The following is an 11,597-nucleotide window of genomic DNA, read 5'->3' as shown; positions in this document are numbered from 1 at the left end:
GACTCCACAGCTCCAGACCCAGAAACACCCGCAGAGAGTGATAGGAGGAGAGAGGAGAGGGACGAGAAAGCACAAGACTACGGGAAAGGGAAGAAGTCAAGTTAGTAACATGCATTAATGGGAGGAGGTTGCATACAGATGGAGAGAAAGAAGAGAAAGGAGCTCAGTGCATCATGGGAAATCCCCTGGCAGTCTAGGCCTATAGCAGCATAACTAAGGGATGGTTCAGGACTCACCTGAGCCAGCCCTAACTATAAGCTTTAAAAAAAGAGGAAAGTCTTAAGCCTACTCTTAAATGTGGAGATGGTGTCTGCCTCCTGAACCCAAACTGGAACCTGGTTCCACAGGAGAGGAGCTTGATAGCTGAACGCTTTGGCTCCTAGTCTACTTTTGGAGACTCTAGGAACCACAAGTAACCCTGCATTCTGGGAGCGCAGTGCTCTGGTGGGGTAGTAAGGTACTATGAGCTCTTTAAGATAAGATGGTGCCTGACCATTAAGAGCTTTTTATGTAAGAAGAATGATTTTAAATTCTATTCTGGGTTTTACAGGAAGCCAATGCAGAGAAGCTAAAACAGGAGAAATATGATCTCTTTTCCTGGTTCCTGTCAGTGGATCAGCTGAATGGACTTTTTCGAGCGGCCTTATAATAGGGAATTGCAATAATCCAGCCTAGAAGTAACAAGTGCATGGACTAGTTTTTCTGCATCATTTTTAGACAGGATGTTCCTGATTATTGCAATATTACGTAGGTGAAAAAAGGCAGTCCTTGAAATTTGCTTAATATGAGACTTAAACGACATGTCCTGATCAAAGATAACTCCAAGATTCCTCACAGTGGTACTTGAGGCCAGGGCGGTGCCATCAAGGGAAACTATATCTTTAGATAATGCGTCATGGAGGTGCTTGGGCGCCAGAACAATGACTTCAGTTTTATTTGAGTTTAACATTAGAAAATTACAGGTCATCCAGGTTTTAACATCCTGAAGGCACATTTGGAGTTTAGCTAACTGATTAGTTTCATCTGGCTTGATCGATAGATATAATTGAGTATCATCTGCATAACAATGAAAGTTTATGGAGTGTTTCCTGATAATACTGTCTAAAGGAAGCATATATAAAGTGAACAGGATTGGTCCGAGCACAGATCCTTGTGGAACTCCATGACTAACTTTGGCATGCATGGAGGACGCATTGTTTACATGTACAAACTGAAATCGATCTGATAAATAGGACTTAAACCAGCTTAGAGCGGTTCCTTTAATGCCAAGCAGTCAGACAGATATTTTAAGGTACAGGGTCAGAGTCAGGGTAAGGTTCATGTTCCTGTGGTTTGAAAGGCAGGAGGTAGAGCGGGTTGCCCGTCAATCGGAAGGTCATCGGTTCAATCCCTGGCTCCTCCAGGCTGCATGTCGAAGTATCCTTTGGCAAGATACTGAACCCCGAACTGTGTTTGAATGTTACTTTCTGTTTGAGCACTTAGGCTCAGTGGATGAATGTGTGTGAATGCAGATGTAGAGTAAAAGCGCTTTGAGTGGTCGAAAAGACTAGAAAGGCGCTATACAAGTACAGAGCATTTACTTTGGAACATAGAAATGTCAATTGTATGTATTACTGGGCTGATTAGAGGAAATGGGAAGCAGGTGAATGAGTGGGACAGGAGAAAAAGTCATAGGGTATCTGATGGACAGGAGAAAGCAATGTCAATGAATGGGTTTGAGGAAGTGGGAATGTGGCTGAAGGGACTGTGAGTGATGCAGAATGTGACATTATGATGCTTTTCTCATTTATCAGATTAAATCAAGGGCAGTGTGGAGTTTATATTGTGTATTACAACAGGATATCCACTTCTTACACAAGTTACAACACTACTTGGCAGTAATCTTGCAACCTTGCCTCCACCCTTCTGTCTGAATAAGAAGATGCTGTCTGATATTGTCAGCACTGATTTGAGTGGTAATTCAAACTAGTCTGAACATTTTCCCTGCGAGAAAATTTCTGTCATTTTTTATTATCAGTTTTGCAATATGTTCCTTTAGATGGCCATGTTGATGAGATTGTCTTAACTGATATTTGATGTCAATGCCTTGATCACAAATGCACAGCAGGCTGACCAGCAGCGTCAGGCACACCATGATCTTTAATGCAGTATGCTACTGGAGCACGGGGTGTTTTGATTGATGAATCTTAAGTTTGGTAGTTCCTGACTTGCATGTTGCTGGTTTCATCTGCAGGGATGAGGCAACTTGCTAAATCAAGTATTTAGCTAATAAGCACAGGTGCAGACACGCCACAGAAATCACACGGAAAACACAAACATACAGTTACGGGGAAATAGAAGAGGAACTATATAAAAAAAACTGCAATCAATGCAAATAAATATTATTTTTGACTTGTATGTACACTAGTTGTGTTGCAACACACTCCACTACATGTGGTGTTAACTTACTTAGTGTCAAAAGGCCTTGTAATATTGGTACATTACTTACATGGACTATAATTAAAGTCATCTGTGAGCAAGTGTGGTTTGGACAAAAATAGGTAGATGACACTTGTGCAGACTTGTGCATGTTTATTCCAGTAATGTCACGAGGGTGCCAGTAAGAAGACAACTTGCATTGATTCAAAACTCACATAACTGAACCCAAAACGGATAACCTTAAATGAAACAGTTCATGATCAATGAGTTAGAACTATCTACTCAGTGGCAATTTAGCATGCCTGCAACTTTTTATGGTCTACCAACCCACAGATGTCTGGTGCAGCATTGAACAGAACATTGAAACCACTTCCTTTTCTTATTATAGTCCAAATGGAGAAGTAAGAACAAGACAGCCACATAAGTTGATTCGAGTTACTGTCATTGTCTCTGAGTTCATTTACACATCGTTCATCTCATCGTCATCAAAACAATTTTCTTCTTGGGACCATATCAAGATCACCAACAATGTAAGTGGCAGATTTTATACATACTTCATTTTGAAACCTGAAACACCAAAGAAGACCTAACATCTGTATTTAAAGTTGGTGTTGTTGCATGGTTCTGTCCTGAATTCTGATGGAAAAATATGTGATATGCATTAAAAAAGATACAGTAAACTGTTTGAGGGGTTAAAATCACCTTGACATGAGTTTACAGGAACACTCCTGTACAACTCTATTCACAAATATGTCCTCAAACAATGTAGGAAATATGATGATGGGGCTGAAACTTAAAAAACCTCTGTAAATCTGTAAGTGATAAATCTGAAAAGATTTACTTTATCAAACTCTCAACATTTCTTCCTTTTGAAGACAACATAATATGATATAACAGAAACAAGTTCACTCATTTAGAGAGAAAACTAAAATACTTCATCAGCATTTTAGTCAAATTCAAATGTCATATGCATTACAATATATTACTGCTGACCATTTTGTAACCATGCTGTAGTTTGTTTAAATATTTAAAGGGCACTGTAATGAAATTAACTTTGACAGAGGTAATGCATAATCTGGCATGTTAGACAGACTAATTTTCATATTTCATAAATGAAATTTAAAATCTAAGAAATGCTAATATTTAGGAAAAAGTAATTTAAGTAATCAAAAGTATATGGGATTTGTCATGGCAAGTACTCGATCAGGAGCAATGTCAAAGTATGCAAATTCTCTGTTACAAGTGAAAGTCTGTCTGCATTCAAATTTTTACTTTAAAGTACATAAGTATTAACATCAAAACATATTCAAAGCACCAGAAGTAAAAGTATTCATTTCAGAATCATACATATTATATTATTGGATTATAACTAATACATGCATTACTTTAATGTTGCAGCGTAAATGTGTGGCTAATTGTAACTACTCTATAGATTACGGGGTAGCTTAGTCTATAATATCGTGACATAATATATTACTTTATTTTATTTTATTTTCTACTAATAATTAAAATTTTCAAAGTAACAAGGGGAATAAGTAGTAACTAAAACTGTCAAATAAATGTATTGTAGTGTGAAGTACAATATATGCCTTCAAAATGTGGTGGAATAATAATAGAAAATAGCATAAAATTGAAAGTTCATACAAACTGTACATGAGTACAGTATTTAAATATATATACATTTTAAATTTAGATATGCATTTCCACAACCAGTGATTTGTAGTAAGAGGCTGTAACACAAGCAAAAACAGCATTTTGGTTTGATTATGGTTGCCCCATAGATTATATAGTAAGGTGCTAATGTTTCTGGGCTGCTTTCTAATTCTCCTTACTGTATGAAGTTTGCAATCCAAAACTGATTTCAAACTAAACTGCCTTTCCATGTCTTCTCAGACATCAACATGAAAGGCCTCATCCTCGTGTTGTACAGCATAAAAATCCTGGGTGCACTATTGTGTGGAGCTAAAAGCATCACAGCACCTCCTACAAATAATTCCGACTCTGCCACTGTTTCAACTTCTGAAGTTACATCCACCACTGCCAGTGTCATGTCTAGCACCGGCAACCTGATAACCACTGGGTTAACAACAAAAGTCTCCCAATTCTCCACTAGGAGCACCACCACATCTAGCCTGCTGCACACCACACCTGGCCTGCTGCACACCACCATAAGTGCCAATAAGATTTTCAGGAAGGAATGTCATCCAATATTGATTGTCTCTGGCGGACTGATCGTATTTTGTGCCATTCTGCTAGTTTCTACTTTGTTGCTGGCGTGGAAGGTGTGTCAGTTGAGCAGACGCATCAAGGCGCTGAGCAGCAACGCTGACCTGATCTGCTACTCTGAACCCTTGATAGAAAATGCCAAGACGGACAAAAGCAAGTCAGAGACGGACGCCAAAGAGACCAACATGTTAATGACTGACGTTGTTCAAACACAGGAGGAGGTGGGAAATGGCACCACCAAGGAAGAAGGAGGGATTGTAAACAAGGATGGACAAATGGGAGAGGAGAAGAAGGAGGAGGAGGGAGCCAACAATGAGGAAGCTTCAACCACACCTGAAACCGTTGCTGAAAATTCATCCTCCTCAAAACCACAAGAGGAGGCCCAGGCTACTAAAGCTGTGGCAGCTCCCTCCTCTCAGGGCACAGAGGAACCAAAGGATGTGGTCTAGAGTTGTGTGTGTGTGTGAAGCCAAAGAGTTTCCTAAGCAACTGCATTCACTTCCTTATATCTTTACAACCACCTTACTTTAAATAGAGGATACTTTTTTCAGCAGCTTTTTCTCTACAGTCAGTAACAACTATGTGTGCCAAGTCTCTCAAACTTAGCACTGAGCGTTTCTTTTCTTTCTTTCATTTTTTTGGTTATATAATACAATTGGTTGTATTTCTCTGTTATTTGTGTATTTTGAATATTAAAATATATAAATATAAAAATACACTTTTGCATTATTATTGCAGGAAGCCATTTCCTAATGAAATCTTGTGTGTGTGTGTGTGTGTGTGTGTGTGTGTGTGTGTGTGTGTGTGTGTGTGTGTGTGTGTGTGTGTGTGTGTGTGTGTGCTTGATTAGCAAGCAGAGAATGTGCCTCTTCCCGGCAGTGCCGCTCAACCAAGAAAGAACATTCTTTTTCACCTCCGAGCTTACAAAGCCACACAAAAAACTTTTCAAAAAACCAATATACACTTGTTTCCGACGTCTTGTGCAGATATTTGTTCATCTGTTTACTTGTGACGTCATGATGGATGTGCACCTTTCATTAAAAGTCTGAATAGCTTGTCCCTTCTCAATGCAGCCTCCGCTTCAACTCCAGCTGCTCAACTCTAATAGCAAGGAGATGCAAACACGCTGAGTTGCGGTAGCGCTGGGTGATGTTGCAGATTTAGAGACAGGGTGCAGTAAAAGCAATCTTCAGTGAAAGTAAATGTGAAATATTTCTCAGGCAGGAACTTATTTCTGTATTATACACCAGGCATTCCAAGTGAAAAAGGCAGAACTTGGATATGAGAGATTTGGATGATTTTTTTTTTCTCTGCTGCTATGTGGTTTCACAGCTTAAATTGACTGGGTAGCATGTTTTACGGTGACCAACAGTGGAAGTGATGGTTTGACACTGAGGCTTGTTGACAAGAGACATGGGTTTCGATCTCAGTGCAGATGGGCTACTGGATGTATAGAGAGGCAGTGAAAGTTACAGAGAGAGTTGGGTGAAGATGTAACAAAAGCATAGCAAAAGAGGTACTAAAGTTTACACGACAACTGAGCAAAGACCAAAGTACCAAACAAATACAAAAGCACTCCGAACTGCTGTGTTTGAATAAATCAGATATCTACGGTTTGCATTGTACTATACCATCTGTATCGCAGTTAAACTGTTCCTTAGAATCCAAGGTATGCAATTATGTGTGATAGAAGTACAGCATTGCAGTGCAAGAATAGAGAGTTGCCTGTATTGCTGATGGCAGGAAGCTGCAGCGGACAGGAGTCCTCTGCAATAAATCTTGAAGGTTTTTGTGGGAGTGTCTAAGTTTACACAGGGTAAATAGCAACCAATTACAGCACAGTATTACTTTCTAAAGGGATACTTTAAAGAGGGATAATATTGATTTAGGGGATATCTGATAACAGTCTAATTTATTTTGAGTACAAACAGTACAGAAATCAGCCAATTAATCTAACCACAACAAAAGTTGCCACTTCAAATGTAGAAGCAAATCCTGAAAGCTGCCAGATAAGGGATTTCCTTTGTAGCAGCCTTGTGTGCAGGGACCCCTCCGTTATGCGTTCCATTTCTCCTTACCCTCCTCCTAATACTTCCCCCCACCAACACCCCACCTCTCCCCGCTCACTTCCACTGCACTGAGTAAATCCAGAGCCTGCAGTGCCTGATCGCGCTAACCCAAAAGATCCATATAAGAGGAGAGAGGACAAAAGGACCATACTGCAAGGCAGTGAGGGCAGCCTCAAAAACCTGCACTGGACAAGTGAGCAAGGGTCAAACTCTATGAGGGAAATTCAGGCATAGGATAAAAATTCACCTTCAAAAGAGCAGCAGCTGGTCCCGAGCCTGAAAGCAGGATAGGAGAGGGAAGAGAGGCTGGACAGCAAAAAGGAGCAGAGAAAAGAGACTGGAATGATAAGATGAGAAGGTGAGTTATGGACAAAATTTAAAGACTCTCACACTTTTTACACACACGTTTTGACACACCCTGGCTCACACATACTGCAGTGTAGAGTTCCTGGCTGTGTCTTTGCCTGCCTTTGCACCAGCTGATGCATGAGCTCTCTGTGGAGTCATTAATAAAACCCATGTATTGAGCTAGTTCTCCTCCTCTGAGAGCATGGGACTGTCTGCTCTGACAACCACTGATGACTGAACACGCGAACTGTTGCCAGGGAAAATGACTACATGGATTTGTCATCCTTTGTGATGAATGATATTCTTGAATAGACTACTAGACTTCTAGAAATGTCCTCTTACAGATCAGATCCAATGTTTATCAGTTATAGAAAAGGACACATCACAACCCTCTACTGATGGTGCATATACGCAGTATGAGCATTTCTCGATAGGACACTGCTACAGCATCCCTGAAAACATTCCTGCATGGTTAGGGGAGTAGGTTTGGCAGGTGATATGAATGTGTGTATCTGCAAGCAATGCAGTGATGTGCAGTAAACCTTGAGCATCCTGTGTGCATATTTACAGTAAAGGGAGACACAGAGAGAGAGAGAGATCCTGGAAGAGGGTGGAGCTTTAAAGAATTTATGAAACTAGTTTTGTTCAGCACATCCCTCTGCAGTTACCATCCTTTTCCTACAGATAGCAAATATATGTTCCCTGTTTTGACTATCCAAGTTCACTGCAGGCATTACAGTGTGCCTCCTGAAGGTAAGGAGAATGCTGTGTAAGACAATCTCTGACATTCCTGTGTCCCTCTCTTTCTTTTAGCAGGCATGCCATGCTGAAGTTCTCCCTTAATGAGGCCCTCCTGGAGCTCCTGCTTGTGTTGTTGCTGGGGTTGCATGTCCTAGCCGTGTGCCCCTCCATGTGCTCCTGCAGCCATAGCCACAGGGAGGTAGACTGCTCCGGGAGGGGTCTGAGACAGTTGCCTGAGGGCCTGCAGCACAACATGCGCTCCCTCAACTTGTCCCACAACCGATTTCACAACCTGGACAGCCAGCTCACCGCATACACCCACCTCCGCTTCCTTGATTTGTCTCACAACCGGCTGAGCCACCTGCCCACCGGATTACCACGCTCCCTGTGGCACCTTTACGCCGCCTGCAACCGCCTCCAGTTTCTCGACAAGAACGATACGGTCTACCAGTGGAATCTGCGAATGCTTGACCTCTCCAACAACAAGCTGGAGCGCGCCATCTTCATCAACAATACACTGACCAATCTGTGCACGCTCAACCTAAGCCACAATCACTTCTGGACTTTGCCCACCAACATGCCTGCACACCTGGAGACTATTGACCTGTCCCACAACTTGCTTGTGAAGGTGCTGCCGGGCTCTCTGGACCGGCTCCTCAGACTAACTCACTTATATCTACATGCTAACCGCTTTTCCATGCTGCCCTATGGAGTGCTGGACAAGATGACATCACTTAGAGTCGTGACTCTGGGAGACAACCCTTGGGCCTGTCACCTTTATGCAGACATCACCTACTTACTCTCCTGGACTCAGCATACCCCTGCCCGCGTCCTTGGCTGCCCCTGCCACACCCAGCCTGTCTGTGGAGGGGTGCGCCCTGGCAGGACCGGAGGGTGGCACTTTGCCTCCTATAACCTGCCCCCCCTGGCAGCGAGTGCCCAGGACATGAGCTCCGTGCCCTCTGAGGCCAGTGTCACCGGGTGGTGGTACTTGTCTGTTTCTGCTCTGTTAAGCACCTCACACACCCCCAAAGACACCACACAGCACCACCCCTTCACAGCCACACCCATCGGCATCTCCACGCTGCCACCCAGAAGCACAGGCACACACCTACCTATTAATCCCCTTTCTGCCGCAGAGTACATGCTCCACACTAATTCCCATCTCACCTCTGGCACAGAGGAAGCCTCACCCACTCACTCCTTCCACACCACCGACACAGACTTCATTACTGAAACTCCAATCAGGGCTGACGCGACGCTGGCCACGGACCGGTTCTTAACAACAGAGAGCCCCTCCATCCAAAAAAAGAAAACAACCACTCTTCGTACCAGGAGTGTCAGGAGGCAGAATCAGTCCCTTCCTAATGGCATCAGCAACAGCAGCCCAGCTCTTGCTACCTGCTACTTGCTCCTTTTCCTGCACAGCCTGGGGCTTCTGTCTCTCATTCTGCACCAAGCCCTCTGAAAGACAAACGAAAAACACTGACAGCTTAGTGTTAAGTCTGCATATGAATTTACAGCACAAACAAATGCAGCACACGTGCTGTAGGAAACTTTTGTTTAACTGTTGTGCGTATTACCGGCTTTCTCTTGAAAAAGGCCATTTACAACACTAAGGCTTTATGACAACTTTCATAATCCCTACTGTTCTGAGTATGGAATGGAGCTACATTTATGATAACTGGTCAAAAAACAATGCATTTCCTATTCTAATAACACTTTTAACAAGCCTCCACTTGAACGCAGTCACTGATTAAAATAAAAAATAAAAAAATACATTGTAATGAATATAGCTAAGCACATGGTGGCACTGTACATTCAGGTTATTATGGAACTGAATGTAACCTGGTGCTCATCTGCAACTACTAACTGAGGTGCTGGCCAGTACATATTATGACCTACAAATTATTGTGTGTCTTTGATTTTTATTCTTTCAAATTTTCCTAAACTATGGGCTGGATTGGACAGATGTCCACTTAGTCATGGTGTGCTCAGATCTTTTTATTTTATATTGGTGGCATTAGCTTTCAAATATGTATGATGTAAATCAAAGATATTTTGACTCTCATGCCTATAGGTGTCCTTGATGCCTGCCTGCTTGTTTTATGTAACAAACCACATCACTCACCAGAGGAACAATCTGTTTTGGGGACAGGGTGTATCTAAGAAACCGGTCATGACATGTACATAACAGGGAGCAGCAGAGAGGGGGGAAAACAAATGGACAGTGTTGCGTCACTATCTTTAACAAACTCTGAGTGGCGAGCACTGCTTCTGTATTTTGATCACATCTCAGACTTAAGTGTCCTTCATGATTCAGTGGCGCTCGTGAAAATGATCTGCATGGTGATTGAACGTTCCAGGAATGCTAACCTACTACTGTATTGCCGCAGAGCATTAAAGCACAGACAGATTTTTTTTTGAAATGTTAAGATATTCCAATCTTGATTGCATTAAGCGTAAATAACAGTGATGTGCCAGCCTTCAGGTTTTTACATTTTAGAAATACCTACCTAATGCCAGATAGAAGGAAATGCATCTCAGCAAGTTGCATTTGATAAACTTAAGAAGAATATAGTGCCAGGGAAGCACTTTCTGTGAAGTTGAATAAAACGTGCTGAGTTATCTACACCTTTTAATGATCTTTCTTTTTACACCACATTTTTCTTCATTTTACACTGGAAGATCAATGTTTTTTCATTTCAAACTGTTCTTGAAAATTATGTCTCAGGGGAGAGGGCAGACAAACTCAACATATTCCGTGAGTCTTTGACATGGATGTCAACCCTCATGGGGACTGAAGTTAAAAATAAACAAGGTTATAGAAATCAAACTCATTAAACAGTGACTTATTCAGATTTTATTAGCAAGCATAGATTTGTTTTTAAGTATATTTATTGAGGGAAGGTTCACTAAGCGTAAAAGCACTTACTCCAGTCATATTCTTAATTTATCACACCTGGAAAATGCCCAGAACAAACACACAGTCTTATCTGTTGGTCACTGAGCAATCACTCTGGAATATCATGTCTACGTTTAAAATCAAAGATTGGTGAAAAATTATCTACTATGTGCAGAAATACATTGTGGAAGAGAGACTAAACCAGAAGCACATGCTCTATATTTGATCATTGTCCCAAAGAGAAGAGAGAAAATGCACATGCAGGAACATCTGTGACACAGAAACCAGGGCTCCCTCCAGGCACTGTGTGGCACAGGGAGGTGTGAGCCTGGTGAACAGGTGACCCTGTGGTTCAGTTAGGCGCAGCCTAGAAGAGCAACATGGAGTCACTGTCACCACCCACACTTTTAATGATGAACATCTGAAGTAATGTTGGTTGGGCCATGGATCATACCTGGACAGCTAGCCATAAAAGGAATGAAATCAAAATGAAAATACACACTTAGAATAGAAAATACTACTACAACTGGATAAACAGATAACTAGTTATTTGGTTGATGACAATCAGACAATGTAGTGAAATGATTTGACAAAGAGTAATACAAGATAAAAAAAAGTAAGAAAGAGTGAACAAAATGAACAGATCACTTTATCTACACCAGCCTTCATACTGAAAACTCAAACACCTGCTGAATACATCCTGTGTATTTATAGCTCAGCAACAGAAGCCAAAACAGAAAGAAACCTGTGGTTGGTGTGCTGTTTATTTAAGCACCATTCAAGATTTAAAGAGCGTTAACATGGTTTTCATTTCTCCCCTCAAGTCTAACTTTCTCATCAACCAGTATCTTTACTTAATAACTTATTAACAAAAAATAATCATTATTGAG

The 11,597-nt window shown here is 41.6% G+C and overlaps 2 protein-coding genes across 2 annotated transcripts; both read left to right on the top strand.

Annotated features, from left to right (window-relative positions):
- Positions 1-2,794: 2,794 nt before the first annotated feature.
- Positions 2,795-5,360, top strand: LOC119896132. Its single transcript, XM_038709620.1, has 2 exons — positions 2,795-2,948; positions 4,312-5,360. Exon 2 carries the CDS (start codon positions 4,320-4,322, stop codon positions 5,091-5,093), a length of 774 nt encoding a protein of 257 aa, XP_038565548.1. The 5' UTR covers positions 2,795-2,948; positions 4,312-4,319; the 3' UTR covers positions 5,094-5,360.
- Positions 5,361-6,781: 1,421 nt separating this feature from the next.
- LOC119894912 (oligodendrocyte-myelin glycoprotein-like) lies at positions 6,782-10,617 on the top strand. The gene is made up of 2 exons (XM_038707624.1): positions 6,782-7,071; positions 7,875-10,617. Exons 1-2 carry the CDS (start codon positions 7,064-7,066, stop codon positions 9,268-9,270), a joined length of 1,404 nt encoding a protein of 467 aa, XP_038563552.1. The 5' UTR covers positions 6,782-7,063; the 3' UTR covers positions 9,271-10,617.
- Positions 10,618-11,597: the final 980 nt, after the last annotated feature.

The sequence above is a fragment of the Micropterus salmoides genome, unplaced genomic scaffold (genome assembly GCF_014851395.1).
Source record: "Micropterus salmoides isolate LMB-PRFRI ecotype aquatic unplaced genomic scaffold, ASM1485139v1 Ms_hic_scaffold_9, whole genome shotgun sequence".
Classification (NCBI taxonomy): Eukaryota; Metazoa; Chordata; class Actinopteri; order Centrarchiformes; family Centrarchidae; genus Micropterus; species Micropterus salmoides.
The sequence above is the reverse complement of the archived record's forward strand: the minus strand, read 5'-3'. Positions and strand labels throughout refer to the sequence as shown.